This window comes from Mytilus trossulus, chromosome 10 (genome assembly GCF_036588685.1).
Source record: "Mytilus trossulus isolate FHL-02 chromosome 10, PNRI_Mtr1.1.1.hap1, whole genome shotgun sequence".
In the NCBI taxonomy this organism is placed as follows: Eukaryota; Metazoa; Mollusca; class Bivalvia; order Mytilida; family Mytilidae; genus Mytilus; species Mytilus trossulus.
Window position 1 is genome coordinate 33,585,072 of NC_086382.1, and position 19,476 is coordinate 33,604,547.

Consider the following 19,476-nt stretch of genomic DNA (forward strand, 5'->3'; position numbering starts at 1 on the left):
AAGTTTCAGTAAACTGCTAAGTAAAGACTTTTTTTTTAATCAACAAAGATGCTGTTGTTTGGTAACTCATAATCTGGTGTATATTACAGGTATATATGAAACAGACAATTTTCAAATATTTTTTAAGAATAAGATTAAAATAAAAATGTTAAATTGAAATATGATATTTTTATACTGAACACGTATTACGTTATAAGTTTAAGCTCTTTTTTTCAAATCAAACCTCATTAGTATTTCAGCTACTATGCGACTCCTGGTCGAAAACGTTTATTTTGATCTGAACCAAATATTTTCAGTAATTCTGTCACACTACATCCGTAACAAATTGTGTGACTAAATTAATTTGCATTCAATTTCGGCAAGTGGCACAACTTTTATCTCAGCAAAAAACTTCTTATAACAGTATGAATAAATGTTTTTTTTAATCCATCATTCTTACTGAATAACCGAAATGAGGGTTTGGTCTTCATTTCCTCTTAAGTTTAGAACAATCATGAAAAAAACCCTCAATATTTGATGTTGTCATCAATTAAAAATGTAAGTTATTACTACCGCGGATAATTCAAAAGGGAATAACAATCTACCAGCAGTTTGATCAAATCAAGTGGCATTTAAATCCAATTCAGAGTATGTCCCTATATTTTAAGTGAAAAAATTTTACTTAATTCTCTATCGCATAAATATCTTAACACATTCTAGAAACTTGACTATCACAGTGGCGTTACTGATCACTTTTGCAGTTGTCTAATTGGCAATCATACCACATCTATTTTCTGATTCAATCGACATTGATGAAACATTAATAGGGTATTCTTCACATATGATTTTAAATACATGTAATAAACAAAGTGTATTATTTTTATAATTGATGATATGATGATTTAAGGAGTTTTCACCCTCCTCGGAGTGTGCACTAAAATAGCTGATTCAAAAGAAAACACTAGGTAAACAACCTCTAAGGACGAAAGACTCTGGTTATTATTTAAGGAACTAAATTCCGTTTTACTATGTCGCAAATTACTATATTTATCTCACATTAACAAGCTTAAATTGTACGTTAGTGGTTTTTTCTCCCCGCTTAACAGGATAAATGTGATGTATTGGTTTTTCCGCCTAATAGTAGTTTTTCAGGAATTGAACGGTATACGGTAAATTCTTCTTTACTTTTAAATATTTGTTTACCATATTTTGCTGGTGTCTTCTAATCAGTCGTACGCTTGATATATAAACAATCTAACGTAGATTCATTTATTTTCGTGGGTATCAATTTTCGTGGATTAAGCAAAGCTTACATTTTCGTGGAATTTTGGTTTTGTGGTTTTGCCAAAGACAGCAAACTAGCCAATAGGAAATTTTGTGATGCGTTGAACATCAAATTTCGTGGTTCACCTTTAACCACGAATTCCAATAAAGTGGGTATCCAACGAATAATAATGAATCCACATTTCAAATATTATAACACCTCTGCTCCCAAGAGACAAACCAGGTGAAACATTCAGGGCTTATCGATGGGGAACTGTCAGAAAATTTGTTTTCAGATATATCTTTCAGCCTTTGGAATCAAAAACCCGTAATTCGAAAATTTTGCATAACTTGAAGAAACACCAGTGATATAAACCACAAGGAGTTTTTTTTTATTTATATATTTATGTAAATTTATTTGTATTTACATCAGGGACTTTATCAAACATCAAAATATATTTAACAGAGCATGACCTCAACACAGGAAAATACAGGAAGGAAAACAGCAATATATTTATCAACTAATTAAACGTAGTAATATTCCCTCTCAGATGATGTCGTACATGGCTTCATAGAATTCCGGTGATAGTTCAAGAGGGACTTTTGATGTACCAGCATCAAAACAAGTTGTAGTTCAATCCCATTTAAAGGAAGGCGTACATGTGTCCGTTCATTCTATTAAACTGCATCTATCTGATAGTTGGTATCAATCTTTTCCGAACGCGTGTGATGTGTTTTCAAGTCAATCGATCGCCAACTTCCTGTTACGACTACGTAAAGAGGGGGTATTATCTCTGAACAATGAATTTGTGTTCATTTTGTTACTACATGTAATTGGTTCTAGAAACATATGATAACTTATGTATTGGATGGCTCTGTTTAAATGTTAAGACATTTTAAATTTTGCAAAGCCTTGTCCTACAAAAAATCTAATTAATTAATAGGTTCTTAAAGCCAATTATATATTTTTTTATATGTAATACAGATAAAAAGCTATCTATTTGTAGTTTTTATTTAGAACAAAGGTCAGTGTTAAGTTTCACTGTCCTTCCAACTATAAGAATGATTTAATAAAATTTAGATTTAGAGAACAAATCAAATGTTGACAGTCATACAAGCTTGATGTAGCTGTACTATGCATATGGAAATATAACATATCATATACATTTATTCGGGTCTTATTCATAGCCGATATTGTAAGTGTTATAAGGGAATAAAGATAACCTTACGCAAAAAGATAACTTTGATTGAGAGCCGAACAGTTCTTATAATTAAAAAAAAATACGCACAAACTATAGTTCAGAAGTTTTTGTTTTGACTCATCCAAAATAACATGTAAATATTTGTAAAATCAAGGTAAATATCTTACGTGTTGGAGTAGAAGCACATAGCATAGAACATTGTATTGTTATCATATTTATTATAAGATGATGACGAAAATTTAACATCAATTTAAAAATATAATTGGCAACTTGCTTTGATTGAGAGCCGAACATTCCTTGTTTTACTCGCAGTTCAGTATTTTAGTAATTTAATTTTTTGCTAAAAAGAGTGATAACGTTTCTGTATTTAACAAGTATAAATTACATACCAAAAACATAATACAGCATTAAGATATGAATAAAATCCCTGATTTGAACTAGACCGATTTGCACGCTGAGACGAATTTTTGACGTTCTAGTGTACAACGTTTTTTTGGTCATCCTGTTCGTATAATTACGGTGATAACGTGGTTATTTATATACTACATATACGTTTTTTTGCTTTTGTAGATATATATAGTTTGGCATAGTTTTGGAGTGTATATACATGTAGGAATTACTTTGTTGTTCCGTTCGTTTATCCTTGTGTATTCTTAGCTAAACACCGCATCAACAGCAATACAGTGAAACTCTACACAGTTTAAAACACTATTCAATTATAAGAATAAATAAAATATCATCAAATAACGATAGGGTAGATTATCATAGTTTACATTGCGGGATGTCCTATGTAAAGCCCCGGTAACACCTAAACGGATAGCTCGAACAGATGCCTAACGGATTACTTTTTTTCAATCCGTTTATGTCGGTTTGACGTCCGTTCTTATCCGTTAGACGTCCGTTCATATTCGTAGCCTGTCCGTTTGGCGTACGTTTTATCCGTCGCCGTCCGTTCTGCCGGTGGTAAATTTTGAGCATGTTCAAAACTTTGAACAGACGTCCAACGAATGAAACATCCGTTGAACGCCCGGTAAGCGTCCGTTTTGTACGGTACTCGTCCGTTTCGTTTCCTTTTTGTATCCGTTACTTGTCTTTTATACATTGGAGGTCTTGCAGATACATTCACCAACGGACTTCTAACGGATAAACCGGATGTTGAACGAATTTGAAATGGAATTCTAACGGACGTATAACTGATAAAGGGATGATGAACGGATCTGAAACGGATAAATGCCAATTGAAAATGTCGCGTCGGAAATACCAATTAGATTTCTTAAGGTTCATGAATTCTTATTATTCATAATCGATCTTAGAGTAAGGGCACTTCTTCACAATCAATCAGCTCTTATTCAGGCCAGACACTGCCCTTCGGCGTCATTTTGTAGAACTAACCAAAACCAGTTACACAGAAAAAGTACACTTTCGTTTGGTGTCCGTTATATGCGGTACTCATCCGTTGGATGAACGTTTGACATCCGGTACAGTTCCGTTTCTCGTAAGTTGCATATCCGGTGTGTGACCGTTATGCATTCGTTACGCGTCCGTTATATTTGGTCAGTACACCAACGGACTCCGAACGGATAACAATTTTGTCAATGGACAACTTTTATTTTCATCCGTTAGTCGTCCGTTGGTGCTATCCGGTAAGTTGTGACTGACGCTTAAATTACTTAGGTCTGGTTTATGTCAAACATCTAATTGAAATTAAACAATAGGCTTTTATATGTATAACTGTCATTATTTTAGGAAAACTGACAAATCCAGAAATGAATGTATTATTACGTCTGCCTGAAATAGCAAAAGATTGGACCTGTCATTCTAGAACTCAATAACCTAGCATAACTAAAGAAACCAAAGATGTTACATGGAATGTTCATGATAAAAAAATACTAGGAAACCCATTTACATTATATTCCACTGAGATGACTCAGACGTTTAAATGAACACAAGGAAGTGATCGTTCTTATAATGGTCAAGGTCTCATATGAATACATGATTTCAGGTTATTGTCATAGGACATTTTTTGGAGAAAAAAATCTAAATGGAGGCTTAACTTACAATTAAAAAGCACTATTGCTAAAAGGATAGTCTGTCAAAAGATGCTATCAATATTAATAAATTGACGCAAGCTGTCTGAGACTTTAAAACCTCACCACAGCTCGTAAATTATTAATGTTAAAGCGTTGTATAATTTCATCGAAGGGTTTGAAATATAAATACTTAGATATATAAACAAACCAAAATTAGAATGTATAATAGAAATTAAAAAAAGGTGTTTAAATGTTGATTATGAAAGGTGATGACATCTTTGCAACTAGAGAACATTCTTTCTCCAATGTTTGTGTTATTGTCACATTTCCTGACCGGTGTGAAAATTTCTTGTTTTCTTCTAAAATTTCTTATTGTGACGTCATGAAAAAAGGCGGTCAAGCCTGATGACTTCACATCCAAAGTACACAACTTTTCTCAAATCTTTGAAAGGGAAGGATAAAAATCTTAAGAGAAACAGATCTCACCACTATGACTCCTGTATTACGATATTTCTCCACTCTCAAATTACATTTTTTTTTAAAAGCTCGGCAAGCCTCTGGAGATATATCGTAATTCACTTGTTGCAGTTGTGGAATATATATTTCTCAAATGCATTTTAGTCTTTATGTGCACATGCTTATAAAAGTGATACTTAAGGAATCAACCACATAGTACTTTCATTTCTGTTTTTAAAAAAAACGACGAAATAGTTTACCCAATTCTATTCTTGTAGTTCCATTTAAGTACAAGTACAATACACTTACAGTCCTCAGACATATCCTTGTAGTGCTAACGCCGTTATAACGCTTATTATTTTTTTATTTATTGATCTCTATAACCGGTTTAAAGTACTTAATTAACGAGTTGACAGCATACAACTGGTCTCCTGTAGATGTAAAGTACACTCTTGAAGCGTAAAAATAATATACTTGAAAAATCACATTTTGATAAGAACCAACGTGCTGTCAACTTGCTAAACAGTATTGCCCACTTCCGAATGTATATACAAGAAACTTTTAAGGTCTATGAAGAATAATGAGGTTACGAAACATCTGTTTACACACATTTATCACAATTAGGAAATTTCTGAAGCCCTTTGATAAAATTTTTAACGAAGTCGAGAAATAGCGATTATGATGCGATGGATAAATGTTTTAGACAAACATCCCAAATATTTTATTCCTTCACTCAATACACATACCATGTGACTTTTTCGTGCGATGGATTTCCAAAGTAAGAATGGTGTGTCATATATTTATGTTACCAGATGGATAATAACATGAGCGACGGGTGCCACATGAGGAGCAGCATATGCTTACCTTTCCGGTTTGTCTTTTTAAATTTTTGTAGGCACGTCGTTGTCAGTTTGAATGCGATCAATGAGTTTGAAAGTCCCTCGGAAATCTTTCGCCCCCTCTTAAAAGTTACAGATTGAGTTCGAGTTCAATTTCAGTTGTGCAATTTTTTAATAAGTTGTGGATTTAGACATAAAAAATGCAAAGTCCATGTCCTTAAATGAATGTGCTGAGCAAATTTATAATTAGTTATAAATTTCTCTTTTAAATCTGTAGATGAAGCTGAGTCGTTGTTTCCTTTATGTGTACAAATGTTGTTTTTTATATATCATTCCGTTGGTTGATACCGTTAAGAGTTTGATCTTGTCAATTTTAAGGGAATTCCCAAAATAAACCTTGGAACTCTGTATTTTTGGTAATACTTTTTGTTACTGCAACACACGTAATTGTTTGTTTTATATGTGTGGTAATGTCGTGACTGAAATTCTGCTGCATCTTTCAGATAAGGAACCAACAAAACTAATTATTGATCTAATTTATTCTTGTTATATTAAAAATGTGATTTAGTAGAATCTTTATAAAGGCGAAGAGACCAGGACTGACAGGTTGATTACAGATGTGGACTGATTGATTTGAAATGATACATAATCCAAAGGTCACCAAGCAATTTATTATCTAGCGATTGATTAAATAGATACTTTCTTCCAATTATCTATGTAATGGTTTATGTCTGTATGACAAAAATAGAAAAATGGCTTGGTTAACTCAATAAAGAAGAAGGTATTTTTTCTTAAATATCTATTTAATTCTATATAAAAACAAGATGTCCATTTACCTTTTTTCTTTCAAGTATACGGGTACGGTTAGTTGGAAATGAGACCAAATGCCAAGAAGAGGGCAACCCCTCTACACAATAAACCAGTAAACATAATATGATTGTATAACATTTAAAACCTCGTACGCCTGTAAGATTGAATTTTTTTAGCTTGTTCAATCGATTCTCATAATTTACTATATCAAAAAATATGTCTTGTCCAATAACTAGAGTAAACAAACTACCCCTAATTATAATTCACGTAGCTCTGAGATCTGGGATGTTTTTTTTCTCCCGATTATTTTTCTGTGTTATGCTGTTTGACTCTTTTGTTTTTTCCATATCTTTTTGGTGTATGATTTTTGCTTGACCCTTAGGTATATTTATGTTCATGGTTATCTTGGCTTGTTCCCTTAAGCTTTCAATGTAATTTACCGCACAATGTATTATCACTCGAGATCTTTCTTCATAACTTATCTTTCAGCTTTCCGTTGAATTTCTACACTGTATTCTATATCTGAATGTTTCAAAATTATCTTATTATCTTGAGGCTCAATTATCTATTTTTGTACAGTTGTTTCTTTGATAATATTTATCTGACGTGTAGTGAGCCTGGTCATTAGCTACATGATCATTTCCCGTTTATGTTTATAAATAAATTTGTCAACAGCGTTTATCCAATTGAAAGTATAGGGCACTGTATCCGCAAAAATAACTATACTTGTAATCGTTGATTGTTTAATCATGTTCAACACCACTGTCAAAGTATTGAAATATGTCGTGCTCGTCATTTTTATTTTTGTTTTCGAAAAGGGGGAGATAGACGGAGAGTTGGAGAGAACTTATCATCGGTAGTCCTAGTCAATAAAGATTGGACATATCGCACCTGGAAACGTGCGGGATTCAAACTCACAACCTTAGTATTGACCGGCTTACAATAATAATGTTCGACTTCTCAGACCACTCAGATATTGAGGTCCATACTTATGTTCATATATTTGTATTTATATGGTAAAGTATGGAAAACTGTCATGTTTATCCAAGCTTGCTGTAGTATGGCTTATATCATCAAGAACTGAACATCAATCCGTCCGTTCTATGTCTGGATAAAGGAAGTGTTTTGTTGGCATACATTTTTCTAGACATGTTAATAATGGACATTTTTAAAATATAAACGACAAGGATTTGGAACCCACGTAAATGTTATCAGTTTGTGTTGTCATCGGAACACATACTCCGGTGGTTTGTTATTGTACTATATGAAAAGTGTTATATTGAATCTTTTTTTTTTAATTCATAAAACCATCATTAACAAGAATGCTCAACGTGTTATGCATATCAAAGTATCATATAAAAAAAAAATGTAAATGATAATAGAACAACCAGTTAACACAATTTTCTTTGTTCCTTTGGATTTTTTTTTTAATTTGGTAGATTGTTACCTGTGATAGAAAATAGATACTGTATATACAATTTGTTTTTAGCATATCAGTAAAACGTTATTTGTTCATGCAATGGACATTCAGATTCCACGAGACAGCTGGTAATAATTTACTGGTCTTATTAACGTACTGTGTGATGACTTATAATAGTTTTCTCTACCGAAGTTATTGACATGTTCTAGTCTTATGAATCTAGAACTGAATTACGAGGTTTACAAACTTTAAGAACCAAACATTGATTCAAACAAGGTGAGGGGTACACACGTACTTACATACGATATTATTAGGAGACATCATGCAAAGTTATGCGTAGGCAGTAGTACAATAGTTGAGTACTAGTTCTTTCTTTTTTGTTCTACCATCATTGATGAGTCTTTGTTGACGTCAAAACGCGCGTCTGGCGCAATAACCAAATTTCAATAAATACTGGTATATACATGTACGTTGAGTAAATCCACTGATGTTCAAAAAGAACAAAAACAAATCAAGGTAAAACAATAAATGAGGAAATCGCATAAAATCTAAATGGAGCGAGTTGAGGTATATTGACAGGGTTTACGTCTTTTCTATTCACTCAACAGCCACCAGGAGAACCCAAACTCCGTAAAATTGACAAGATAGTCAATAGAAAAGGTGAAAATTAATCTTACAACAGCTATAAAAAAAAAATAGAGCGTATTACAAGACTGGTAACAAACCAACATTCTCTAAAAATATGACTATAGGAATTGTTCGTCAAAAGTTGGAAAGTCACTCATCAGTAATTAACGAAATAAAGAAATTTCTTTAAACATTTTGAGACCATATAAGATATAATGGATATATAAGCGAGAGTGGAAAGCCTGATAAGATCGGTTTTCCAAATGATTTTAAATTTTACTTTAAGATTAAAAACATTTCCGCCGGGTGCATTACTAAGCTAGAAATTGATTAAGGTTACAAGATCTGTTTCTTTAAGATAAATATTGGAAGTGCATTCATTTTAAAGCAATATCGACATAATTATAGAAAAGCTAAAAATTACACTTTGTGTAATTCTTAGATAATTTTGAATGGTGAAAACAAATTGAAATTATTTATCGGAAACCTTTCGAGCTAGGTCCTCTAACTCAGTTTTAAATTAATATAAGTTGAAAAGTTGTTGTACTTTTACTAGTGTTAGTATGGAAAACGATAAATTTTGGAATCAAATTTGATTATTTGGCAACACGATTTGATTGAGTTAAACAAATTTGCACTTCAACCTTATTTGTTTATGTCTACGAATCCTAATTAGTTAAATAGAAAATATATAATCCATCTCCGTGCGTTCATGGAAAGGGTTAAGAGTACAAGAACATTAATAAGCAATGAGGCTATTTGATTATATAAAGTTCTCCGTTGAAAATGACATATTTGAATTGATTTGAATGTTCCATCTGCATTTTTGGAATATTTTGAATATTTGGAATACTTTATATGGTTTGGTACAATGTCGTTTTAATTATTTCGAATAATTACAATTTCAATGCATTTTAAGTATAATCGTTTTCATAAGAAAAAACCTAGCATGCACTATACGTATCAAAATAAGGGGATATGGTCAAATGATGGTATTAAACATGTTAAAAATTAACGATATTTGATTCGAATGCAATAAATATATAAAGTATTTTATTGTTTTTCAGTTTCTTGTTAAACTGGTTTCAATCCAAAGTATTATTGAACACTATATTAAATTATATTTTTGCTGTCCATAAAATAGATCATACATGTATCGATAAAAATACCTATCTTTTGCACGAACAGAATCATACAGAGAAAAAAAATCGTTCATTTTATAACGAACATAATATAAGTACAGGGGCTTCTTGGATACATTGATCAAGCATATTTCATGAGAAAATGTTCAGAGAACAAAAAAAATCCCAACTTTATAATTTCTTTTCATCGTTATACCATTTAAAATTTGTTTTTTTATTCGAACGTCGCTGATGAGTCTTTTATAGACGAAACGCACGTGTTGCGCTATTACAAAATTTTAATCCTGGTATTTAATTTGTTTGTAATCTCTTTTCTTTATTTCAAGTTGACTGTTTATGTCATATATTGCCTATGGGGTATGTTGCCGGTTGCAAATAAATCCTCATTATTTATTGGGTTTTTATCTTTCTCAATATATCATATAGAAACAAAGACAATTTTGTTTTAATGTTAAGCACCATTTTTTTGCAGAACAATGACAATCAAAAAAATTAAAAAGGATCCGTAAAAGACTGATTACACATTTACAAACTTTCGTAATGGGAGAAAATTTGTGACATCATAGTTAAATAGCACATTAATAGCCAAACAGAATATATATTGAGCAGACTGAAATATCAATATAAGCCACAAACAGCCAACTCCTGCAACAACATTGGTGTAGCAATCAGATGTTCACAGACAGCGCTAAATACGCACTAATTTAGAAAAGAGTGAAAGACAGAGCTGACTTCTATCGATTGTACGTTTGATAATTGTATAAAAATATAGGAAACCTTTGAAATGATAATGGGAACAAAAAGTTATAAGATAATCGGCATTAACATACATTTGTATGAATTCATATCTGTAATGCGCAGATTGTGACTTCAACTATATTCAATAATTTAAAAGTACATTTGAAAATGATTTATTCAACATGAAGACGAAATAATGCACCAAAATATCTCCTCTATTTATAACAATTTGAAACATCACACTAACACCCGAAAAATTAACGTGAATGATCATTCAGAATAATTAAAACACTAAAAATTGGCAAATTCATAGGATAATGTCCAATAGTAACAAGCAAAACATCAACGTTACGAAATAGAGGCGATCTATTATAACAAAGGGGCATTCAAACAGGAAATAGAGGCGATCTATAACAAAGGGGCATTCAAACAGGAAATAGAGGCGATCTATAACAAAGGGGCATTCAAACAGGAAATAGAGGCGATCTATAGCAAAGGGGCATTCAAACAGGAAATAGAGGCGATCTATAGCAAAGGGGCATTCAAACAGGAAATAGAGGCGATCTATAGCAAAGGGGCATTCAAACAGGAAATAGAGGCGATCTATAGCAAAGGGGCATTCAAACAGGAAATAGAGGCGATCTATAGCAAAGGGGCATTCAAACAGTTTACGCAACAAAATTTAAAAAATCTAAAATTAGGCAACACGAACTCAAGCAAAAAAGCAAAACAAAGAGCTCCAAACTTCATTATTTTTGTTACAACATTTGAACCAGCAAACTATTCAGTGATTGTATGCGCTTACAGTTTTCAAATGATTACGAATATTTTGCACGTTTTAATAAATAAAAAAGGACAAAAGATACCAGAGGAACATTTAAACTCATAGATCAAAAATAAACTGACAACTCCATAGAAAAAGACAGAAAACAGATTGTTGTTTCCTTGCCGTTGAGTGGCACTATTTCTATACGAATCAAACACAAGAACAAATTGAAATATAAAACAATCATATATGTACAACAAACATGATGTAATGCAGAGTAGATTTATCAGGATTATCAGCTAAACCAAGACGTTGTGCTGAGATAAGGCGAAACATTATCTGTTATTGGTAACCAAAAGTTGTTTCTTTGACCTAGTTGCAAATGATCAGGAAACACAAATTTAATCTTATTACGGTACATTATTGTGCATTCTGATTATTCTATTTACAAGATAATTTTGTATAAGAAGTAATAGAACTACATTAATATCTATATCCCCCGAGGTTAAGATTTCATTATCCATTCATATACAGTATTGATAGTATGCACGAACAGCTTTGACAGATCTTGTTTGGCTCTATAGATGAAATTACACATACTCCTTAACTATTATGACACCATAACGGCGCCGTTCCTCGGATGATATTGGTATTTTTTTTTGGTTTTTTTTTGTGTTGAAATAAATAAATTGTCACTTAGTCAACTTACCTTAAAAAGTGACATTGACGTAGTTTAATTTGTATTAAGGTCATGTTTAATGATGTATATATTCGCTGGAAGAATCTTTGATCATAAACAGACATTATGTATGAAGAATTGAAGAACCTACTGTTTGTTATCATTGTTAACAATAAATAAAAAATGGTATGTTGTCTTAGACGATACGATTTTATAATAAACAGACGATGTCATTTAATCGCATTAAAATATCTTTAAGTGTATATAGCCGTTCCCGTGCAGATCTTGGTCTTTGAAATTAAACAATGAAACTGAGCTATTATAGCCTTTATCTATATATAGGGGTGTTTCTATGACTTATATGTAGGTGATAAAAGAAACGATAAGAACACTGTGTAAAAGTGATGTCTCCAAAGCTCTTTTCTAGATTATTTACATGTTCACCATGAAAGCTGAAACCAAAATATTTTGAGGCAAAATGTGTATAAAAACCAAAACACACAAAAATCTAAATAACCAAAATGACATTTAAAATATAGTAAAATACATTATTTATGGTAAATACATAAATTAAAGGTACACTCTGCTTCATGTTGTTGACTTCTGTTCCTTTACATCTTTGGCTTTCAAATATTCAGCTCTGAATGTTTCTGAATAAGGTCAATACCAATACACGCGCTTCGGACGTATGCAATTTATAAATTGTTGTTCTGATATCTAAAGAGTGGTTTGTTATAAATCATGTTAGTACCGAAGTTAACATCAATTTAATCTTATTACAATTTTTTTTTAATGTTTCACAGTTTATATTTCCTTTACCCAAAAAAAAAGTTGGGTTTGTAGTTATCAAGTGTCAATTTTCACTCGTATTACGAGTTTATAATTCATTCATAAATGTATTGTAGGTTTAAACGAACAGCAATCACCCAAATTATTCTGTTCTATAGAAGTAATTGACCTTATCTAATAAACTATAAAAAATACTTATTTAGTGCCATTCCCCTTATAATGTTGGTATTTTTCTCGTACATGCACTTAATAATAAATTATAGCCAAACAACCCTAAAGAAGGATAGTAATTGGTTATTTGTATCAAGGTCATGTTTTATGTTGCATATTTTCTCGACAGAATTTATGAATATATAACAAGTTGACTTATGAAACTACTTAATAGTAATTTTGAACGATGAACACTATCGCAGATGGCGTACAACAGGGTAAATTGATTGAATTATTGTTACTGTAAATTCAGAAATTATTGCGAGGTTTTTATTAATGCAAAAAAATGCGACTAAGTTGTAAACGCAATAATTCAACCTGGCATTTTGAAATATTTTATTTAAATTAAACAGGATTTTTCTCAAAATCGTAAAAATTAAAACCGCATTCAAGTCTTTTACGACAAAATCGCAATAATAAATGCACGCAATAATTTCTAAATTTCCAGTAACCTAAATGCTACCACAATAGCAATTTTACATGCAATATCAGGGTAGGTCTATCAAATAGAATAACGGGTGACATCTTGATTCATTACCTTGAAAAGAGGTGTTGTTTTGAATAGCGGGTAAAATGTAAAATAAAACCTAAAAACACTCATATATATATTGTCTTATCCCTACACGAGACATCAGAAAAAACACCACCGTTTGGGCAATGTATTATATATGTTGGGTTGTATCTTTAAACAGCATAGTCTATTTCTAAAGGGATGTTAGTGTCGGTATGTAGAGGAACTGTACGGTTTATCAGATTCTATACCAAAGGCCAAGTATGATCGAAATATCCATTCAATCTTTTACGATAATATAGTATACTATAGGATTATTCACTTCAACAAAAAAAATATATTCGCAGTAGTGAACACAAGAAGTGCCTATATTCCCTGCGTTTATGATTTACTTATCCATTCATGAATTATATTGACGGTTTGCGTGAACAGCCAGGATTAATGAGAAATTTTCCGCTCTAAAAATGTAATATGTCTCGTCTCATCGACTATAATACTACCACGTTAGCGTAATTCAGGTAATATTATTAGTATATGTTGTAAACAGTTCTACGACCATGTTGCATTTAAATACACTTAAAAAAATACTTCTAAAAGTATAACCAACTTACCAATTGAAACACAAACAATTGCATAAGTAAATGTGTAACAGTTTTTATTATCTGTTTTAGAAATGGAAAAAACTTGATTAACTACACAGAAGAAAACAGCAACGTTCATGTTGTAATTAACAATGACGCCGTTATGGGTTTCCTTAGCAGAACTACGAGAATATGAACGCAGAAGAATGAGCGGGAATTTCACATTAGCAGACGACAATGAAGCATATGACGATTCAATCCTACCATTGCTAACCATTGCACATGATTTATACATATATTATGTTCCAGTTATAATCTGCCTCGGGACGCTTTTAAACCTGTTCATTACTCTGGTTTTGTTGAAAACAAGATTACGAAAGAGATTTCACTCTCATATTGTTGCGGCCATTGCAATTTGCGACATTGGTTTTTTAGTGGCTTTACTATTTATTTGGATTAAGGATCAGGGTATTGAAATATACAGAGTTCCCGGATTATGTCAAATGGTCATATTTATGAGTCATTTTTTTCCATTTTTGTCATTTTGGCATATGATTGCTACATGTTTCATCATAATGATTTGTCCTAAAAATCATTGTTTGACGCATACTTGCAACAATGTAGGCAAAGCAAGGACATTGGTTATTTCTCTTTCGATATTTACGTTTACTATATACATCTACAAGACATGGACAAACGGAGTTGTAAGTGTAAATGGAGTAAAATTCTGCACGATTCTACCGGAAACGGAAGCAGCCATGAGCATCTTAAACATTTTGGACATGGTTGTTCTACTACTCTTGCCATTTTTCTTGTTAATATTCTTTCAAATTCTTACAGTAATCAATTTTATCCTAAAAACTGTTGTTACTAAGAGTATTGGAAGATCATATCTTTGCAGGGACTATTTCAAAGTGATCTTTGCATATTCCATTTGTTTTCATATATTTGTTGGTCCTGGATGTATCTCGAAGATACTTGTTTTATTCCGGATGACACATGATAAAACTCCAACTTACAATTTCAAGGATATAATCATCGAAAATTTCATCCAATATATATTTTACACTTACTTTGCCATCAAACCATTGGTCTATATGATTGTCTCCAGGTCGTTCAGATATCATTTTAAGGAGCTCATTACAAAAGCAAAGCAAACTATAAATATAACACGAACTTTGGTTACCACCAGTCAGTCTCAAGAACAAACTTTGTTGTAAATGCGTATCAATATAAACGTTTAAACCATTTGGAGATTAAGATTTCCGGTTGGGAACGAACACGAGGCGTTCGACTTCAATTTAACGAATTACACAGGAAATATAATGTCCGACGATAGTCTTGTTTTATTGTGTTGGAAAGGTCCTATGGATTCAAAGGATTACAGTATTTGTTGCTATATTAAAGATTAAGCCGACTTGTCATGTCAAGTCAAATTCAATTTCCTATGTGCGTGTGCGAAGCATGGTTTAGATGCTTTGGAAATATTACTTTTCTGATGACATTTACCCACTCAATGGAAAAGGGAAAAACATTCAAGAAAAATGCTGTAATATTATCTGTCATGCAAGAATTGCACAAAAACAAAACAACTTATATAATGTTCAAAGAACATTGCCTTAAGACACTCAGTTTCATGAATTAATGATCAGATTGTAATATCCATAACATAATTGTGATGATTTAGAGAGCATCACAATTCAGTTGTATGTTTGTTCGATTTTACAGATTGCAAAATTTATATTTGTAATCTTGTTTCAATATTTATTGTGCTCATAATGTTTAACATTTAAAATTTTCAATGCTATGTTTTCATTCAGACTGAATGGTCTCTAAACGCATTCAGTATTTTTTTTAAATAGTATAAACTAATAATCATACATAACAAAGTATTTTATTACTTGAAACCATATTAAAATGCACTTAAATTACACCAGCATCAAAAGTTTCACCAGCAAGTTCATAACTGCGATACCATGAAAAGGTTTTTACATTATATAAAAAAGATATAAGGTTTCATGACGCACTCCTAATGAAATAAACCATCATACAAATAATCTGCAATCTGAATTGATTGATTGATTAAAAAATAATTTTATCATTTGTTATATCTGTTTGTATTATCTTCTTATTATTTTCATCTGATCTATTTAATCTATGAAAGAATATTGACAATATGAAGAACTCTTTCCAATGGTTTATATTGTTTCGATAATTCCAAGTTCGTTCATAACAATGTATAAGAAAGACTGCATTTTTTTAATTTAACTATTTAAGTTGTGGTTGCTAAGATATGCCATATTTCATATTCAAACATGTTTTTATATATATGTCTGTGTTCATTATTCAAATTCTTGAAACAATATTAAAAAAAACTATAAAAAGAATATCTTGTTTTTGTGTTAGTTCAGGGTTTTACATTTTCCGCATTGCATTGAAAACCTGGGATAAACAAAAGACACAAGACAATCGTTGTGTGGTTAGAAATCCTACGACACAAAGTAAAATATACCTGCGTCATTAGAGGTCCACAAATGATTTCCAACAAGGAGACAAACGTCTGTGAAATATACCGACCTCGAATTCAGATCGTGTCAATAATAGTATGTCTAATAGAAACACAGTCATTGGCAAGATCACAGACCTGGACCAGTTGAGTCAAGATTTCAATAAATTATCACCAAACTTAATTTCATTCATACAAGTATGACCATTCACTGTCCTACACAAGACCATTTTTCACTGACTGTCAATTAAGTGCTTAGGTTAAATCCATTGAGGTGTGCTCTACTTGAGATTTTAATTTAAAATGATTGTATACTAGTATGTAATGGCTTTAAACTACTTTCAGTAATTGCACCCATGTCAGATCTGTTTGTCTTGATTGCTCTTGTCTTTATGCTTTATTTCTTCTAATACGTTAATATAAAAATGAAAAAGTGGTATGATTGCCAATGAGACAACTCACGGTGGGTATGGTTGTCCTGCGAGAGAACGTTCTGTGCTGGTGATTTGGTCCTGTCAGGTGCTGGTGGGTCCTGATTCTGTGCTGGTGGGTTTGTTTACATTGTATAAGAACGGCAATAACACGACTGTTCTGTTGCTTAATTTTTCTCTGATGCGTCAAAAGTACCATGCAAAGTATATTACAACAATATTATATTGCAAAAGTCGTGCAAGTTCGTTAAACGGAATTGTCCTGACGCTGTGCTGGTGATAAGAACTAGAGGCTCTAAAGAGCCTGTGTCGCTCACCTTGGTATATGTGAATTTAACAAAGGAAGCAGACAGTTCATGACAAAATTGTGTTAAGTGATTGTGATGTGTTTGTACATCTTACTTTACTGAACATTCTTGCTGCTTACAATTATCTCTATCTATAATGAACTTGTCCGTGTAGTTTCAGTGGAAAATGTTTTATGAAAATTGTTAAAAATTGATTATAAAGGACAATAACTTCTTAGGGGGTCAATTGACCATTTTGGTCATTTGACTTATTTTTGAGTCTTAAATTGCTGTACATTATTGCTGTTTACAGTTTATCTCTATCTATAATAATATTCAAGATAACCCAAAACAGCAAAATTTCCTTAAAATTACCAATTTAGGGGCAACATCCCAACAATGGGTTGTCTGATTCATCTAAAAATATCAGGGCAGATAGATTTTGACCTGATAAACAATTTTACCCAAGTCAGATTTGCTCGAAATGCGTTGGTTTTTGAGTAATAACCAAAAACTGCATTTAACCTCTATGTTCTATTTTTAGCCATGGTGGCCATCTTGGTTGGTTGGCCGGGTCAAAAAACACAATTTTTAAACTAGATACATCAATGATGATTGTGGCCAAGTTTGGATTAATTTGGCCCGGTAGTTTCAGAGGAGAAGATTTTTGTAAAAGATCATAGATATTTACGAAAAATGGTTAAAAATTGACTATAAAGGGCAATAACTCCTAAAGGGGTCAACTGACCATTTTTGTAACGTTGACTTATTTGTAAATCTTACTTTGCTGAACATTATTGCTGTTTACAGTTTATCTCCATCTATAATAATATTCAAGATAATAACCAAAAACAGTAACATTTCCTTAAAATTACCAATTTAGGGGCAGCATCCCAACAATGGGTTGTCTGATTTATCTGAAAATTTCAGGACAGATAGATCTTAACCTGATAAACAAATTTACCCCAGTCAAATTTGCTCTAAATGCTTTGGTTTTTGAGTTATAAGCCAAAAACTGCATTTTACCCCTATGTTCTATTTTTAGCCATGGCGGCCATCTTGGATGGTTGGCGGGGTAAAAAAACACAAACTTTAAACAAGATACACCAATGATTATTGTGGCCAAGTTTGGATTAATTTGGCTAGGTAGTTTCAGAGAAGAAGATTTTTGTAAAAGATCATGGATATTTATGAAAAATGGTTAAAAATTGACTATAAAGGGCAATAACTCCTAAAGGGGTCAACTGACCATTTTGGTCATGTTGACTTATTTGTAAATCTTACTTTGCTGAACATTTTTGCTGTTTACATTCTATCTCCATCTATATTAATATTCAAGATAATAACCAAAAACAGTAAAATTTTCTTAAAATTCCCAATTTAGGGGCAGCAACCCATCAATGGGTTATCTGATTCATCTGAAAATTTCAAGGCAGATAGATCTTGACCAGATAAACAATTTTACCCCATGTCAGATTTGCTCTAAATGCTTTGGTTTTTGAGTTATAAGCCAAAAACTGCATTTTACCCCTATGTTCTATTTTTAGCCATGGCGGCCATCTTGGATGGTTGGCGGGGTAAAAAAAACATAAACTTAAAACTAGATACATGAATGATGATTGTGGCCAATTTTGGATTTATTTGGCCCGGTAGTTTCAGAGGAGCAGATTTTTGTAAAAGTTAACGACGACAGACGACGGCCGACAGACGACGGACGCCAAGTGATGAGAAAAGCTCACTTGGCCTTTTAGGCCAGGTGAGCTAAAAACGGTCCTGGTTCTGTGCCTTTATATTTTAGTTAAAAGTGGCATATATGCAAGATCATTGATGCTGTACTGTTATTGACTAATTAACTGTTGTCTGCTTTCTTGAAATTGACATTGTTGTGAATCTTTTTACTATTATTATGAGAGAAAAAATACCCCTATTTGTTTTTTGTTTTTTTTTAAATTAACTGTTCATCGAACCCTTCTTGCCCCCTTTTAAGATTAGAAAATATGTTTACGATTTTCGGGATTACGATCATTTTGCAAGATCACCAAAATACCTTGTAATTTAAACAATACTTATATAAAGTAGATGATGTGGTATGTTTGTTGTCAATGGACAAATTTCCATAAGAAACCAAAGGAAGTATGTGTTAACAACCATACGTCATCGTACGACCTTCAACAATAACCCATAAAATAAAATGTAAAAGGTTTTGCATA

At 32.1% G+C, this 19,476-nt stretch overlaps 1 protein-coding gene across 2 annotated transcripts in view; it reads left to right on the forward strand.

Moving 5' to 3' along the window:
* The window catches only part of LOC134686183 (uncharacterized), a 56,055-nt gene extending 39,712 nt beyond the window's left edge, over positions 1-16,343 (forward strand). Inside the window, exons 1-2 of one of the 2 annotated variants that reach the window (XM_063545857.1) lie at positions 13,887-13,979; positions 14,133-16,343. In XM_063545857.1, coding sequence (XP_063401927.1) covers positions 14,195-15,262 — 1,068 coding nt within the window. In that variant the 5' untranslated portion in view covers positions 13,887-13,979; positions 14,133-14,194 and the 3' untranslated portion in view covers positions 15,263-16,343. Of the gene's footprint in view, positions 1-13,886; positions 13,980-14,132 lie in introns of those variants that run through there. The other variant, XM_063545856.1, reaches the window with a different exon arrangement.
* The last annotated feature ends 3,133 nt before the right edge of the window (positions 16,344-19,476 follow it).